At 45.2% G+C, this 18685-nt stretch overlaps 1 protein-coding gene across 1 annotated transcript in view; it reads right to left on the bottom strand.

Annotated features, from left to right (window-relative positions):
• Window positions 1-8107: 8107 nt before the first annotated feature.
• LOC8032191 (prohormone-3-like) overlaps window positions 8108-18685 on the bottom strand; it is a 197710-nt gene continuing 187132 nt past the window's right edge. The window contains exon 4 of the mRNA XM_040503436.2: window positions 8108-8349. Coding sequence (XP_040359370.1) covers window positions 8108-8349 — 242 coding nt within the window. The remainder of the gene's footprint in view (window positions 8350-18685) is intronic.

Here is an 18685-nt window from a genome sequence, read left to right as displayed (position 1 = left end):
GAGAGCGGTCACGTGTTTTGTACCACCCCTCTGATTTGCTACAAGCGGCCTTAGCACTCGCGCACAGCCACATGAAGACACAAAAGAAGGTGCGGAGGTGATAGAAGACGAGGTCCTAAGGGGTTGAACAAAATAGCTGATTTCCCTCTGATGCTTTATATGGCCACCTGCACTGCCCAGGAAGGTAGCGAAATGGCACTCGTCAGGAATTGTTTTGCGAAGTCCAAATTTGAGCGTCTGAAACTGCCACTCACGTAGAAGCGTGCCTGCTCTAATGCGCACCGCGAGGTCACAAAATAATTACAAAAAACAAATTCGAACGCCGTCGGAGCACGGGTCAAAGCTAAGACGCCGAGAGCATGAAACAAGGTGCTTGCCTGACATCTTTTTCTCTCTAGTAGCCGAGCAGAAATAATACATCAGTGGACACACACTTTCCAATCATCTTTGGAACACCTGTGGCCAGAAGAAAACGGTGTGCTCTGAGGCCAGATGCTTGCCAGACACTTTTTTTTTTTGTCTCTGGTAGCCGAGTAGAAATGATACATCAGTGGCCATACACTTACGAATAATCTCTTGAACACCGGTCGCCGAGAGAAAAAATAGTGTTCTGTGGCGAGATGCTTGCCGGTCTTTTTTTTTATCACTGGCGGCCAAACAGAAACTGACTTGTCTGTGGCCAGATGCTTGTTAATAATTCTTTTATTGCCAGTGGCCAAAGAAAACCTGAATTATCTTTGGCCATACGCTTGCCGGTGATCTTTTGATCTCCGGTGGCCAGGGACCGAACTGGCCGGAGAGTGGCCAGAGGCTGGCCAGACACACAACACATTTTTCGTGCTGCCTGGGAGGTCTCTTCTGGAAGTCTGGCAAAGAGTGTACAAAGGCATTGTTGGCGGTAGACAGTTGTCATTCAAGAATTGCAAAAAGAGGTGTCATTGCTTCTATGTTGAATAACGCATGTAGCAAATATTGCGTACATTGGATCGACACGGCAGTTAAAAAAGTGAAAACCGTTTGCAGCTCCCTGTAACGCCGAATTACCCCCAGATCACGTGACCCCCGCAGACAAATGTTTCCGCTAGATTTAGCGGGGAAAATTTTCCGCTAGATTTAGCAAGGAAATTTACCATAATGCACCGCGCGGTTACGCCGACGGTGACGGCGACGCCGCTCAAGCCGGAAACGGGCGCCTAAGAGCTGCGCTCTACAAGCAAGTGGGACTTTTTTTGGAAACGGGGTATTCGCAAGCGATTACTTTTAGTGTGGTGTCCAAACTGTTACGGAAGTTTAGCTCGGTTTCTGTTGACAAACCGGTAATGAAAGATACAGCTTCTGTGCCTTGCTGTCACGGGATTTCTCATAATATCAAGGCAGTGGCAAACAAGTTTGGCGTAACCTTGGTATTTAAAGCACAACACAAATTAGAGAAGTTGACCCATTTTTTTTTGTGTCTGTCCTCAGATGTCAGAAAAAATACAGGGACCCAGCTTTAATTTGCCAAGAATGGGTTGTGTACAATATTCCGTTGCGGTGTAGGTTCTCGTACATATGGCAAACGGGTCGCTGTTTAAATGCTAGGATCCTAGAGCATAAGAGGGCTGCAAAGGATAGAGTCCAGAACTCTGAAATAGCAAAGCATATGGTAGAGTGTAACAACCGTCAACCTCAATGGGGGGTGTACTCGAATTTGCACAGAAAGAGTAAGGGAGCTAGGAAAGTCCTGAAAGAGTCATTGCGAATTATAAGCTCGGGTAGTTGTATCAGCCAACCTTTACTCTCTTTAGACAGTTAAGTTAAGGGGCTTCTGGTTATGTAGTTGGGTGGCTTTGGTTGTTCACCGAGAGTTTCAGCGAATGTAGGGGTGGATTTGTTTTTTTCACAAACTGCCTTGGGGTTTGTTTTTTCTGTCAATTTCTTTTCTCTTGTTTTCAATTTGTGGAAGCCTGGCTGGAAAAGGGAGGGGTTGATATTCAGTTTTTGGGAGATTAGACGAAGGTTCCAGTTGACCTCGAGTGGTTCTTTTGGTGGTTTCCTTTTCTGTGAAATCATCTGTCGTTGTTGGATGTTACAGATCTGTTTTTGCTGTTGGGAAGAGGTGTATGGGTCCGGTGAAAAGGGTGTGGACGGCTGTATAGGTGCGAATGTGTGAAATAAACTAGTAGCTCAGCTTGATACCTTGTGTATTGTCTATGTTTTTTTTGTTTTTGTTTTTTGTCGCTCCTCGTCTCGAGTTTGTAATAGACGTTATTCACCAGCTTGCCTCTGTTTCTATCCTTACTTCGCTCATTCTTCCCTTCAACATTTTCCTCTTTCTTTTTTATTTCCTTTTTCTCTGAACTGGTCTGCTCACTCCGATCCCGAGTGTGCAGTTATTTAAATGCCAGCGTGCGGTTTTGGTTTGTCTATTTTGTGTTTAAACATTTTAAGTATAATACTTGAATGCTTTCCGTGCCCACCGGGCATCATCCCTTTCAGTTAAACTTTCGTCCAATTTTATTTACTGATTGCCTCCTGCTTTCAATGGACGACCAGCCTATGTCACTTTACATTCCCTCATTTGGTGTGACCTAGCGCTCCCAGTGCTAACCTGCAGACGCTTCTATGTGGAATTTCCAAACCTGAAAGAACCTCTTATATCATACAGTACTACGTCAAAAAGACAGTCCTGCCACCATCACTACTTTCCATATACCCCTGACCACTACCTATCTATTATAACTCCTTAATGCCTTGAGTTTCATTATACCTAAATTTATTTTTCGTATTCTAGTTATATTTCCTGAGGTTATTCTACGTATTTACTTCCATTATTGAGCCATCCTACCAGATATTAGTACTCTTCTACATTGTCTATTTTACTCTCTTGTATTTTCAGGGGTTTCCTCTTTTCGTCGTTGAACACCATTACTCCAGACTTGTCAATACTACTATCGAGACCCAAGCTACCCTTCTTCCTCCACACATATTCCAGTAAGTTCTTGTAGTGTGTCGCTACAATCTGCCATGACTACTCTATCGTATGCATATATTGGTCCTGGAATTACTTGTATTACATTTCTCCCTCCTTCCATCCAATGATTCGCATCAATACTTAAACTGTTCAGCTTTAATTTCTTCTTCATTTCAAATAGTTATATTATAAAGAGCAGGGGTGAGCCCTTTTCATTTTGCTGCTGGTTGTGTAGTTTCTGCTTCCGTTGTTATAACTACATGATTGTCTGCTGAAGAAACCTAAACAAATTCGCATCTGAGTCATACTTCTTCAGTTAATCCTAGAGTTTTCTCTGGTTCACGTTATTGTACGCCCCCTTGATGTCCAAATGAGAAACTATATGGGGCTTTGGCTTTTTATTGCTCTCTATACATTGAGTGATGACGAATAGGTTATCTTCTAGCTTTCTATTTCTTCGGAATCCACTCTGAAACTCACTCAGAATTCGCTTTCATTCTGCCCATTTCGATTTACCCTAGACCTAGGACGTCCAAAAGCAAGAACAGTCACGTTTCAAATATCTTTATATTTACGCATGGCCATTGATTGGAGCTCAAACGTTGTCGCAACTCCTGATGCAACCAAATTGCAGAAATATTTATTCGATATCGTATTCTAGATTTGTGCGTCAGTATATTCTGTGCATTTTTCATCTATTTTGATGTTTTGTCTTTGACTTGTTTTTATGCGCGTTTTCTCGATAAATTTGTCCCCCCCCCCCCCCCCCGCTTCTTATGTTATGTAATACCCCGGAGGGAGTCCTTACGGGATCTAAATAAATAAATAAATAGTACTCGTATATCTAATCTGCATAGATTAATGTTACGGTTATCGGGCGGTATGACCTGATGTTGTCTTTGTTTCCTTTGCCTTTATATATTAGTTTAATTTTGCTTGGTTTCCCGTTGTTGAGTACGTATAACCCAATAATTATTTTGTTAATCACATACCACTTTAACTTGCTTGTTTTAGGGTCTGTATGAGTCCCAAGGGAATGACATCTGGGCTTGTCGCTGTACGTGCTGGAACCTTACGTTCAGCCTTGTTCCATTCCCGCGTGGTCGTCTCCATTGTTACACTATTCTACTCTCCCTACCCTGCTCAAGCTGTGAGAAATTCACTTCCCTTGTATACCTCATGTATTATCCCGCCTCTTTCCCCTTTACCTTTCTCCTCTTCTGTGTGGTCAGGTCAGTATGTGCTGGCACCTCTTTGTCTGTCTCCCGTGCGCTTTAATGTGCTCCCAAAACCTTTTTGCCGCATTTCTGTCTTTTTTTTTTTCGTTTATCCCGCATCATGCACTGTACACATGCATTCACAATTTTGGCCAGCATTAAAGCTAATGCCCCCTTTTCCTCTCCCGGAAGTTCTCCTATTTTGACTCTACTTCTGCTGAAATGGCCCCCTTTTCTTTTCCCACCTATGGTCCCGAAGTGATTTTGGCGTCGTGCTATGGCTGCCTTTACCTCTTTATCCCACCAGCTTTTTCGTTTCTGCTAGTTTTTAGGGTTTCCTTTTTAATTCGACATATTTCTCATTCCTGTATAAAAATGTCTGCTAGATCCCCACAGGTCCATTCCCTTTTCCGGTTGCTTACATTCTATGCTCTCAATCATTTTGAATACTTCCTGTAGCTGAGTTTAATTTAGACTTTTTTTTGCTATCCCAGCCCTGAGCTTGTTGTCCGGGTTCTGATGCGACAAATTTAATCTTACTTTTCTTGTCGTCTCTTTCTACACTTTTTACTCCTTCATCTATTTCCATGCCTCCTAATTTGTTGTACAGTTTGTGGGATATTAAGCAGTAGTCAATTGTCGAGTAAAAATTGTCCCTTTCCCACGTTATCTTCCCAGCGCATCCGCTGTTCGTTGTTGCCAGTAAAGTGGCAACCAGTGATTCGGAGGTGTAATCTGAAACTTCAAAATTAAATTTTCTCGCAAGGAAATTTATATTGCGAGAAACTATTTGACAAATATAATAAGGGTGGGTATTTAGTGCATGGTGAAATTTTTAAGAAAATTTACGAAAATCATCAAACAGAACCGGAAGTCTCCTTGAAATATTCAAGTTTTCTCGCTTACCTGGAAAGCTGGAAAGCTCGATAGGATTGGAGAACGCTTTCTTGTTTTCTTCTGCAGAATTTTGTCTGTATGTTTACAGCATTGTATGTTTCTTTCTGGAATGTTGTAGCCGGCGCAGTTTTTTTTCTGTTTTGGTATTGGTAACGCTAAAAGCGGAAGATATCGTTCTTAATTCTTAATTTATTACTTTTTTGGCGCGTCTTTTGATTGTTTCTGATGTTTGCTTTGCATTCCAAGCGAACTAGCTCACACTTGCCTTCCCGCAGCAACATGGTTTTTAAAATATTCTCCGCAATGGAAACGCTTTGGATAATATTTTTCAGGATGCACTAGCAGGCATACTGACTGAAGGGAACCTTACTTACTATTATGGGTGTTTACGTTGAAGTATTTTGTCGTTAAAATGGAAGGTGCGTTAAATAAATTTTGGGAGACCCTAGTGTCTATTCACGAACGCATTCAATAAAACACACGCTCGATTAAGTATATCGTGACAGCAGCTGATATAGTTCTCTGAAGGCTTTCGGCGTGTTTTCGTGTCACGTAACCCATTAACTTGCTAAATGAGATTGAGACCACAGCAAGACATCAAACAATGTCAACGTTTAAAAAATATAAACGTTTTTTTTTCTGCTTCTTATAGGTCGTGCAGCTTCTTTTTCCGTGCTTCTTTCGTTGATTTCTTCTTTTGCTGTCATTCTGGCACTTCTGTCACGATCTTGTCGCACGATCTCATCACATTAATTCCCTTTGACTCGACCTAGAGTTTCTTTGTATAGACAGAGTTGCGCGTCTGTTTTCCGCATAACGCCGTGCCAGTATTTGCCGAGATCCGATCACGTGAGGAGCACGATCGAATGCCGTGCGAGAAAGTGGACGTTGCACGCGCCCCGGCGTACGTTCCCCGGCTTTTAAACTCACCGCACGCCTCGAACGGGCGGCGTTGCTATTTGCCGAATCCAGTCACGTGAGGAGCAGGACCAACATGCCGTTCAGGAAAGACGGCGCAACAGGGATGGCTCATCCAGAGCTGTGTATTGGGAGAGTTTGGCCAATAGGCGGAGCAAAGACCGCCGCCAGCGCCGAATATTCCTTCCGCGCTTAGAGCGTAAACTAAATTTGTGACACAGCGTCCACCAATCAAGAGACCGCGACGTCACAATATTGCAAATGACATTTAAAGCGTGAAATAAAAGAGTTCAATCTCGGCCTCTCTGCTCCACTTCACAAATGTCTGCAGTAAAGACAAAGGCACAGGCGGGTGAGCCTAGCTCGGCAAAACGATTTTGTATGTACGAGAACTCGTGCATAGGAGGCACTTTGCAAAGCCACGCATTCGTGTCCATGCCTTTGTCTGCACTGCTGATGCTTGTGCAGATGGAGTATAGGTGACAGTTCGCTCTGGGCTGGCTTGCTAGAACAGCGTCTAATGGCGAATTCCACTGGTCGTTTTGGATGCGCCGGGATCGACTTTTCTGGAGCGAGCCTATTTCACTGGGCGATCGGGATCGAGACCGACGTGTTTCACTGGTCGTTATGGATTAGCTCCCGCGCCAGCGCGTCTTCCAGCGTCTCACCGCGAGCGCGACCCCTAGCGCGCGTCGGCCGTCGTGAAGACGGACGCTTCCGGTGCTTTGCGGCGACTATCGTCGAGCTTCAGCATGTTTGTCACCTGGGGCGGGTCAGGGATCCACTAACGATGACGTCGTGACCTTTCCTCCTAGGTGGCTTTGCCTCGGGAATCTGGCTGTTTGCGGTCTCATGCAGAACACTGTTGAAGGCACCGAGGTCGACTTTATCCAAGTCAACTTCCCGGCTCTTTTTTTTGCAAACCTAAGAACAAACACAAACAGGCATAAAATGTTGTCGTTACCGCTTTCATGAACACTGTCGCCAACTGCGATGGTGTAATTAAAGAAAAGATGCATGGATGGAAACGCCGATAAAGTTTCATTTTTATTCGAAAGTCGCATTACAGCGCCGGCGAACGTTGATATACATCCATAAACTTCGGAAAAAAGGTGTTCAACATGGTAGATAGATATAAATACCTTCAAATATATATGTATATTTATATATATATATATATCTTCTCTGTGTGCAGGCGTATAATCCTCTGCGCTAAGTCAGGTAGGACAGGATTGTGATAAACACTGGCTCTAAAGGCGCCAGTGGGCACCGGGCGTCTGATTACCCGAACGTGGTTCGAGAGTGGAGATTGTCTTTTCTGGCAGAGGCAGCCCCGCGAGAAGAACTGCCCTTGCGCTATCCATGCTACAGTGCTTCACGCACGAAGATTGTATTTCGCAGGTCGGAGATAAGTGGACACGTCGCTTTTGATTATCAGTTGCTTTGTGGAACTCACTGTGCGATTGTCCGTACAACGCTTGTCTCGGGCTATTCCAATCAGTGTTTGGCAATTCGATGCCCAGCCGAGGGCGATAACCTAAGAAGTAGAAGGTCGAAACGTGAATCATCGTCTTAATTCGGAACATACGCCTTCCTTTTTCTGCTCGACTCATCAATTGCTGAAAATTACGCCAAGATCAAGCAACGCAGAACATTAGGAGCAACTAACTTTGAAGGCCCTACAGGCATTTGTAGGCCCTCAAACCATTCGTAGGTATTAGTAGACCCAGGACAACGTACGCTATCCTTTTTTTTCGTTCGGACAGACTTAATTTGCAAGAATGCCTCTCTCAAAATAAATTAATTTATAACTATTCATAACATTTTTATTACACGAAAGTGCGTTCGTCGAACCTAGCTTTTGCAAACGCTCGCTTTGAAAATTTGGTGCTCCCCGCTGCTCTGGAGGCTGGAAACCAGCGCAGCGGTCAACTTCAGAAACATCGCGCGGGCCCTGACAACCAAAAGATATTACGAAGTGGAATGAAATCACGACAATGACATCACGGGTGGGAAAGGGGGCGCCGCGGGTGGTGGGCCACGTCAACCCTGGTGCAGAGAGCGGGCACCACCACCGCTTTGGCTCATCCTACGGGACAATGCGGCTTGGCAACGTTCCCGGCTAGCCCATGCGGGCCTTGAAGAGTGGGTTGTGGAAGAAACTCATGCTCTTGTAAGGCCTGTAGCTGGGCCGATAGAAGTCGTTCATGGCGGCGGCGGCCGCGGGGGGCACGGTGCCGATGCAGCTCTTGGGGTCGGCGAAGTAGAAGCAGAGCTTGCGTGGCGCCATGCGGTGCCGCCTCTGCAGCTGGCAGCACAGGCCCCTGGACACGTCGCACTCGTCCGACGACTGGCACTCATCACCTGCGAAGGGCGGCACGGGCTGAGTTCGGCTCGGGTACGCGCTGCGACTCTCAAACAACTATACCCTGTTTTATCTTACGATGGGGCCACAGAGGATGTTTTGAGTCACTGAAGACAATCCAGTGCCATGACACGTGACATTCGGGAGGGGTGCTGCAGCGCGCGGGGCAGACCTGACACCTTCACAGCACTAAAAATACCCTTTCCGAAATTCAGTCTGGGACACTTTGACCCCCATCAGAATCGGAAGAATGGTGTCTTTGCCGCATACTAATGCGACCTCTTGGTCACTTACGGGCAAAGAAGTTGAAGAGGGTCATAACAGTATGATTTGAGGCATATAATTTTGAGACGGTAGTACAATACAATGCACAGATTGAATACAAAAGCCTTCACTTCAAACTCTGCTCCAGTCAATCTGTTGGCGTCCGTCCTATAATCGACTCTAAACCCCCTGAATGTATAGATGTCTATTAAATCGTTGGTTCGGGTTTGAGCTTGTCCTGACCAGATGTATCTTTGTCACCGTCGAAACTGAAAGAGATCAAGAACGGACAGCACAGCGAAGAATGCATACTCGTTCGTTCTTTACTTGCGAAAATGGCGATGCCGGATAACAGACTACAGACTACGGATTCTTTTCCGTCATTAGTACGGCCGAAGTTAAACTTCAGCCAGCAAACGGCACTGAATTTCTGAAAGGGTCTATTATCCGGGAGGGCTGAAGGCGTCTGCTGCGACTCACTTTAAGGTAAACCAGAGTATAGAGGACGTAGGATCGCACTGGCACATCACCAGGCTACCCGCTCGGCTAAGGAAACCGCAGCTTCAAAATGTTAACTTCCTGAAGATTTGACCTTTGATGTGGCATACTAAGAACGAGAGGGCTGCGGGGAGGGGTCTTAGAGCCGGTCATATTAGAGGACACGTTTCTTTCAGGAATTTACGTCCGGCCTCTACCAAAAGTAAGGCCAGCTTTGTTCAGGTTATTTTTGATATGAACCAAATTTTATACCTTCTAATTGACAGAGAGAAAATGAAAGAAAAAATACTGATTTAGCTTACATATGGCGAGCAGAAAATTAGTTCTCTGCACCGATAGAAAGGAAATGACGTGCGCACTGCACTTGGATAAAGGGAAGGGGAAGGGGGGTAGAAAGATATATTAGTTATGCTTCTGTTCTCAAAAGACAAAATGAAGGCGAGGCACGCCGGTCCTTGTGCTTGTCAGTGGTGCGCAACATCAAATAGTACTTGTCTCTTACAGTAGGATGAGCCCGTTAGGTAGGATAGGTACATGACTTGCATGTACCTACTCAACGCGGCGACTAATGTTGCTTTCGACATCCGCATGCGAAAGCCATACGCGGACTTTGGACGTGGGTCCGACTGGCAGCCCCAACGTTTAAGGACAAGTTCTATCCCGTTCTCATTCCGTATGTTCTACAACATTTTGTATTCTTCAGCGTTGAACAGGGTTTTGGAGCAAGTTACTTTCGTACTCCCCCCCCCCCCCCCCCCCCGCCCCTTTCACTTTTTCAGTTTACAGATAGAGGTCATTTATATTTCCCAACAGCGTTAAAACCTGTGAATGCCATGTTTTGGGATAGTGAGCGCTTCGGGAAACATGATACGTACGTCTCGAATTTCAACAAACGCTCGACCAAATGTTTAAGGATTGTTGTCCAAAGGACAACACGATCACTGGAAGACAGCATTTTGAGACCACGACACTCTTTTGTTCCATAACTAGAAAATAACTAGAAAATAGATAGGGAAGGTCAACATTATGTAGTGGCGAGGCGTACACTTTACCCGTAACCAGAGGAGAGAAAAGCCTTGACGTGCGTACAGAGTCATCGGCGTGAGCAACTGCGGTGTTCCGTATCCTGAGCGTCCGCCATTTTATGACCAGGATTGGGGCTTACAAAATTACGTTCCCGTTCGAACCTCGTGAGATATCGAAGTTCATGCGGAATACACTTAGTAAACAAACAGTGAATCACCTGATTGACTCTCGGATTAATAAATGCATTCCTGACTGCACCCACTAGGTGCATCCAAGCTTAACACCTTACAGCCTCGGACACACGGCTAATACATAAGAAATGGCAGTAATGTATTATTCTTATGTAATTACAGTAATTTAACTACTTTTGACAGTAATTATTAATGTAATTTATCATTTAGTGGTTGTAATTAAATAATTTTATGAATTACTGTGGGGTGGTGATTCTAATTTAATTTTAACTACCTTTTTTTTTTGCTTCGAGCGTGTCTTGTGCGCCTGCAAAACTGAAGGGCCCGTTTGAAGATACAGTTCCAAGCAAAAAGTAAAAAAGTAAAAAAAAAGTAATGAAATGCATTAGGCGGTTTATGAATGAACACATCATGAAGATGACAGACCTCTTGTGTGAAACTGTTCAATAGCTCGAGCGCGAGCACTCAGCAACACAATAATAATTCCCTTCTAAAACAAAAGACATCAAGAAAAACGAACTGGAAATTGATGCAAAAAAAAAACAAAAAAAAACACTGAATCTTGCTTTTTTTTTTTTTTTGCTGCTTGAATTATTCTGGCAAAAGGACTCGTGGTAAGAGCTTGGCTAGTTTTCTGTCGTGTAGAGGCCAAAGATAAGGGCAGCCTCCTTCAGATTCAACTTATCCTAAGCCCATACGTTTTGACGGTGCCAGGGTTTCTGGAAAAGACGTCGTGTAGGGGAAACAGCTGACTGCCCCGCTGTGAACATTAAGTTACGAAATTGCAAGGAATTCCGGTTGCAAAGATTGAAGCAATCAAGCTGCAAGGCATCTCTGATTGTGTTAGGGTCTTTTAAAATCGAAGAGGCCTTAGCAGAGCTGGGAACAAGTCTTGGAGCGGGCTGTACGCCTGCATTAACAGACTGTACCGTTCAAGAGAACTTTAATTAAGCACAGGATGAGTTAAAAAAAAAATAAAGAAGAGATTCACAAGTGTGAAGCTACTGCCAGGTGTTTGCTCGAAGGATCTTTATATTTTTAGTCCCGAGCGAAGGATAAAAGAGATGATAGTAATTTCATTATTTTTCTTTTGTTACTCTATATCGGAAGGGAAACAAAGCAGGTAAACTTTTTTCTATACCGGTTGCCCGTAGTTATAGGTGTATACTATGAATAAAAAAATTGTTAGAAATAACATATTGTTTATCGTTGCATAGCAAAATAAAAAAAGGAAATTAAAGGTAATTTTATTACTTTTTGAAGTAACTTGTAATTGTAATTTATTCGTTTTCCGTCGTGATGACGTGGAAATATTTTCGCCACTTCAGTCAAAATAAAAAATTGTAAGGTAATTTAATTACGAATTGAAAGTGATTCGGCCAGCCTTCAAATACATAATGCCAAAAGAATCTGCGGAGACTGTTTGGTGCGTGTTCCTTATACGGCGGTAGTATTGGTCGTACAAAAACTCTGCATTCGAAGCGTACAGGCAGCGCTTGGAACACGTTTGAAGCGTCTCTCGCAGATACGTGTGCAGTGAACTTTTTGTATGATTTGTGAAGCGTGACTTAAAGGTGCTTTTAGTACATCCTTGTGTCACACTGCCCACACATCATACAAAATGTTGGCTGCATACACGCAATGACAGAAGCATCCGCGGGATGCGCTTCAAGCATACTCGAAGCGCCGCATGCACGCTTCAAATGCAGACAGTCTTTGCATGACCAAAATGGCCGTCATATAGGAAAGACCTCAGATACTCTACGCAGACTGTATGATGTAGGAGCAGTGTGACTGCAGCTTTAGGGTAACAGTACAGAACGTTCCTCCCACCGGTGGGTTTAGAGCGTCCAAAAAACTGGTCCCTCGATTACCACCCCGTGACGTCACAGAAGTTTCACGCTGTCGCCAGTCGCGATCCTGGCGGCGTCCCAACAGCTGCGGTGTATGTGGCAGACGCCTCTTATGCTGCAAGTGGCACTTCAATGTGACAGTCCGTGGAAGCTTTGGCAGCCAGAAGTTGGGACGCCGCGACACAGCGACACTCGCGCTGGCTCGTGCTTTTTTTGCAGCATTTATACGACCAACCACCAGGATCGCGACATCCGACAGCATGACACTCCGGCTTCTGTGACGTCATTTTTTGCTACTTCGTTACCATGTTTGATGTGTGGACGGGACAGGACACTTTACACACCAGCCCGAGACGCGCTTTAGTCACCATAGTTATAGTGACCACCCCGAAGAAGTCTGCTGGCGATCCGAGTGGCCTCCTCGAGCTATTTCGTGACTCGACCCTTATTGGACTGAGTTGGTCGTGAGAACGATTTGTAAGGACCCGCTGACACACTTGAGACTTCTTATGATTGCCTTACTTAAAACCTCTTAAAATCTCTTAGGAAGAGAGAACACAACACACAGAACCGCTGGTGCCATCCATGCGGTGATCCGGGAACTGCATTTCACTAGAAAGAGCGAAGTGTTTTGCGGTATTTGCGAGTTCAAATGTACGTACTGGTACATAGCATTGACAGCGCTTTTCTTTTTTAAGCCAAAGAAGTAAATCTATGCTGGAATAAAATAGGAAAAAATTGCTGTGGCTTAGCTCGGCTATGCCAGGATATACGTAGCGTGAGCTTATGCGCACAAAATGAGAGGCGCTATCAAGCGGCTCCGGTGCAGCGTCAGACACGGCTACTGCGCAACGAAGGCGGACTGCTAGGCACGCGGCGGCGCCAGTGCGTCTGCAGCGGCTATGACGTCACTCCTCTCGAATGCGCAGACCGGCGAGGCGCGCGCGGTGGCGGCGGAACGCGCGGCGGCGGCTTCGCGTGGCTCTCATCGTGAGCCGTGCTCATTATGCGAGCCGTGCTCATTACACGCAGAGCCGTATATGGGGAGAGTTTGGTCAGTCTATGATCTCGCCGCTTTAACGCTCTCCTTCCAAGTGAGCCAAACAGCACGCGGCGTAGAGCGAGAGGCATGAGCGCATGCGCGTGAACTCCCGGCTGCTCCCACCTGAGTGGGGAGGGCCGCCATCTTTGATCATTCTCCCGGCGGAATGCGTGAGATCGGCATCTAAATCTCGATTATTGCCTTTTATATCGCCGGCTCTCGCAAGAAAATGACATTCTGCTCGGTGGGTTAAAAAGCAAATAAATGAAGATTTTTCGGCGTATAACCACACACTTTTATTCAGGCGAAAAAGAAGTCGGCCCGTAGCACACGACGCGTAGTCTCAGGAGTGCTCTTCTCCGACCAGTCTCCGACAGCGTTGCTAAAAAATGGCGGTCGTCTCCTCTCTGCTCCCTTCCTTCTCTCTCGCTCCTTCGGCGCTCTCCTCCCTTCCATTTACTTTTCTCCTCTCCAGCGCCTTCGTCGCCACACCCACTGGCCAAACTCTCCCAATATACGGCTCTGATTATGCGGAGCCGGGAGCTCCGCCGCCGCCGCCGCGCGCTCCGCATAATGAGCACGGCTCATTATGAGGGCCACGCGAAACTGCTCAACCTTGGCCAGTGCAAATAACGCTACAATATAAGTCACTACCAAATTGTTGACGGCTATTTCATAGGTGGCGTCAGTGTATTCTTTTGACGAAAGAGGTGCTGAGAGGTTTCAAGGCACACTCTCCTAAACGGTCGAATTTCTGTGAACCCACACAAGACGTGGTCTTCGAATTCTAATTAAAACACGGCACTACCTATATTGTCGTGTCATGTTTTAACTCAAATTGAAACATGACACTACCTATAACTAGCTTAAACATGTATATGTAGCACCAGCTTACGTTAATTTGGTTGCGTTTTCAATGTAACGACGACGAGTAAAAACAAACATTTACAAATGCATGTTGACAAGCCTGACTTTTGGGGGGTTACCCTGACGTCCCAAGTAACAAACTCAGTTTTTCCGAATATTTACCATAAAAAAGACACTTTACAGAAATTACAGCTTAAAAAACACTGGCCCGTTTTAACTAGAGCAGTGTTTTCCTGAAGCTGCGTTCACACCTAGTAATACAGCCATGTTACGAACTGGCAGCATGAGGACCAACAAAGGAAGAAGCATACAAACGGACTGCACACGTAGTTCATTTCGGAACTCGACATTCTCAACCGGGCTCAAAAGTGAAAAGGGGTTCGATCAAAATCCTATAAACCAGCTGCGATCAATGTCGTGCTTCACTATCCCCAAACATCCCGAGGGTATAAACATCCCCAAACCGCAATATGTCCTTACTTTATTTCGTAAATCAACATCCCCTTCGGCTTACCCTTGCCGCTGAAATTTTCTCGTTTTCCTTCGACATCTTCGTTAAAGGGGAACTGTTGTTGCTTCAGAGAATGATGCTTGAACGCTTATTGTTTTTCTTGACACGAAGAAAACCGCTTTCCCCGGAGCAGTGACGGCCAGATGGAATGGCGCCATTGCGGATGACATCCCCGGAGGGTAAGCCGTGGACCTCGTGACGTACTCTCGTCATCAGGCGCCTTCTAGTCGCATTATTTCTGGCCGTCCCCGGGACCGGAATGCGCCCGAAACCTCGCGACCTAGGCTCAGTCCATCGCTGCTTCAATTAAGACCCTTCGCGCGGAGCTAATGAGGCGCTTCTGACCTGATGGACAGCGAAACCTCGAATATGCGCAGTTCATTAGGACGCCGCAGCCCTTGACCACCGATGGCGGCTCCCCGGTCGTTAAACGAAGGACTGATGATTTATCTGTGCTTAATGGCTGTTTGATTCGCGACATTTGTCATGAGCTAAATGAGGCTAGCAAATAAATAATCGCGAACACAAAACAAACTCTCGAATGTTTTGTTTTGTTTTAACTGTCGGCACGAGACATTTATACACCAAAATAAGCTTAAAAAATAACACGTAGTATTTATATTTCGATACTTATTTTGTGTTACGAGCGATTCGAAAACACGGTTCCGTTTCGGAGTTGACGTCTCGCGATATAAGTATATATATTTTTTTTGTTTCTTTTTATGTGGCACATGTGTCCTACCCCCGCGTTAAACTTTCTTTTAAGGGAGATCAGTGTCCACTTAAGGAAACTCTCTAGCGATACCAACTATCATGATGCACTGAACGTCAGGAAGGGAACCCATGAACGAAGCTCTCAATGTTAACAAAACACTCCACAGTCACAGTTGCTCCACAAAACCATCATGTGAGCATCGAAAACATTCAGGTATATGTGTCGCTAGCGCACACCTGCATTGTCTTTCTTCCCACCAACTTCGAACAGTTTTCTGCGAACGGTCAGCGAGACAAACGAGCTTCTTCAGGTAACCGACCTTTTCTTGGTACGAGATAGACGAAACGCAGACTCCCGCAACGGGGCCTAAAGTTTTTATGGCCACGGCGAGACTACATGGGCATCTAGGGAGACGGTTGAAGGACGCACTGAATGGGCCCTCGCCACACTGTACGTGGAGGATCTTTACGCGTTCCTCCAAGGCAGTAAAACGTGGCGGCGGCTCCCGGATTTTTTTACGGGAGGCTTCGCTAGATCGCAGTTTTCTTGGCTGCCTTCCCGGAAAGCCGACTTAACGAGCCATCGGTCTCCCTGCTTCCCTCGGCAGAGCGGAGGAGTTGGACCGGCGTGGCGCCCGGCCTGAAATAGAAGCCACTCGGAAAGTGGCCCGTAAGGCGTCCATTAGAGCAGCCAGTGAAAGCGTGCGGATCTGGAACAAGTGTGGCATCGCGATTCAGTATACTTTTATCGGTTGGCTCGAGGAGTTGAAGCAGCGGAAAGCGGCGTATCGGCATCCTCCCCGTTTGTGTTTTGTTATTTGCGACCCGTGTACCGAGAAGCTCCAAATCTCCGCTCCTGTATCCCCGCCAAGTCTGAAAAAGGAAACCAATTTTTCAGGCTCGGGGTTCGCTTAGACGCGCGATCACGCAGCTGAAGTGCACTTCACCTAACGCGCCTGCTATCATAGATACGGAAGAGAGGAGTGTCAGCTCATGGGTTAATAATGCGTGAGAACGTTGAAGCGTTCATAGAATGGAAAATTATTGACCAGATGATTGAATTGGTTTAACTCTTAGCAGTAATGAAGCGCGCCGTTTACATACATATGCGTCAGTGTACACATTCCACAATAAACAACCCGGAAGTGAAACCACAATATACCTTTCTCAAGATGAAATGATTTGATTTAAAATTTTTACTACACCCGCGCATACATCAGGTATGATCAATTTCTTTCTTCCCAACCTCCGCAAAGGTCGTCACAAAAGATAGCGAGGCTTTGAAAACTCGCGTAAAGTTTTTGCGAATGGTTGCCTCGTAGCAGCTGACATTGCACTAAGTGTTTAGGGCTGCAACGTAAATTTATAGACGGATATATATTAAAATATTCAGTCAAGTAACTTTAAATCTATAAAATATATATTAATGACGCACTTCAGACACCATCTAAGGCTCGAGCGCGATTGGAGTGTTTTCGTAAGCTTGAAGTGCAGTGCAATTGAACTGCGAGAAATGTGCGCCGTGTCATGAATAATTTTCTGGCAGGCGCAAAATGTTAACAAGTATAGTTAGTAAAGAAAGGCGTCCAATCAAGCCTTAATGAAGGACCTATAGCAGTTTTGTTCGACGTCCTTTCTTAATTTTTGTTAGCCACAACCGGATATATTTGATGTTGATCGTTTACATTCAAATGCAAGTATTCGCCCGGAAGACTGAAAAAAGGAAAGAAGACTAAAACCTGAGGCTTGCTGGTGAAATCTAAGAACTTAAATATAAAATGACATAATAATAAGTTGAATTTTTACCAAATGTAAGTTTCTTTATGAGGAAAAGATGGACCCACAAGCGTAGACAGCCAGAAATATCTTTTCTGCGGGCATGCTACATATCGTAGAAACCTAAACTTGTGTGAATGTGACGATAGGGGTGGTAATAGGATGCGACATTTTAAGAACAGGACATTACCTGGATCAAAAGATAAAGCCGAATAACAAAATTTCCCTATTATTTGACGTCCAACTCAACCAAATATTGGTCAAACCGAGAAATGTAGTTGCGAGTACCTGTGGCAATTATTTCAGAAAAACAAACTTGCCAGCGAAAAATGGGATCGTACTTTCTGGCTGACAACAATTGTGCTGAAATAAATGGCACAGTCGTCCACAACGCCTTTCCTTGATTTGAAAAATATTAAGTTTATCGGTGGGCCTGGGCTCAAAGAGAAATATTATTTTTGTTTCAATTTGCACCTAGGGAGCGCCTGGTTTTTAAACTATCTCATTCTATCATCCCCCCTAGTGTCACATTCACACGAAACTTCCGCTTTTCGATGCGTAGTTCACGTATGCGCGAAAAAAAAAAAAAAACTGGACGGCATTTTCTCTCTCGGACCCTATTGTTGTTGTTTTTTTGTTTTATTTTTGCTGTTTTCTTTTTGTAACGGTCTCCACGTTGAATTTAGACGTATCTGGTCTGGTAAAAAGTACCAAATCCCTTCATTCGCCGAATGGAAGGGTCTAGAATTCGGGAGTTCTTTTTCCCTCGGTTATAACTTTTTTATAGCAGGGATGCATAAGCTATTTATTATCTGGCGACCAACCAATTTACTTTATATTCCAACATGGCAGCCATCGCACAAAAACGGTTTTAGGTAAAAGTTGGCGAATAATTCTACGGCCCCTTTTAACTCGAGACGAGAGTGGGGAAAGAAGGACGAGTTCAACACCGTTTCCGAACACAGCTATGAGTTTATCTTTCCACACTCTCCAAAAGTGCGCGGTCACACACCGGTCGCCAGCTTTCTCTGGAATTTTCGACTAGTGAAGGAGAGCGCGTGCGCAGCTTTAATAGCCCTTCGTGCAAGCGCCCCTCTACCTATAACTGCCTGGCCAGACAAAGTTGTTCTCGAGTATATTTGGGGACGTCACACGCCGACTGCCTGGCGCCGGCTGCCACTCGAACACTTTTGTTTTTCTTTAAACCTCTCGATAAAATTCACGTTTCGGGTTTTTCACATGTATCGACAACCATTGCAATCCAAATGCGCGAGACACGTGCCAGGGGCGAGGGTTCCACGACAATTTGCTTCCAACGGTTGTACGAGGAACGCGCCTTCTGCAATGTACCACTTGGCGTTACTTCTAGCAAATGCAAACACTTAAAGGGGCATTAGACCTTTACAAAGAGCGGCGATATTTTCCTGGCGTCCGGATAATGCACAAGGCTCAAATTATGCAATGCCGAAAAAGAAATGATAAAAGAAAACACGTGGTGCCTTTGATGACGTACTGATGCTATGGCAACGCCTTGATGAAGTCGAAAACGTGCATTTTCAAATAAAATAAAGCGAGGTGCAGACGCACCAAGCG

The sequence above is a fragment of the Ixodes scapularis genome, unplaced genomic scaffold (assembly GCF_016920785.2).
Source record: "Ixodes scapularis isolate PalLabHiFi unplaced genomic scaffold, ASM1692078v2 PGA_scaffold0__279_contigs__length_252992795, whole genome shotgun sequence".
Lineage (NCBI taxonomy): Eukaryota > Metazoa > Arthropoda > Arachnida > Ixodida > Ixodidae > Ixodes > Ixodes scapularis.
Note: the sequence above shows the minus strand (reverse complement) of the source record. Positions and strands in the feature narration are given on the sequence as shown.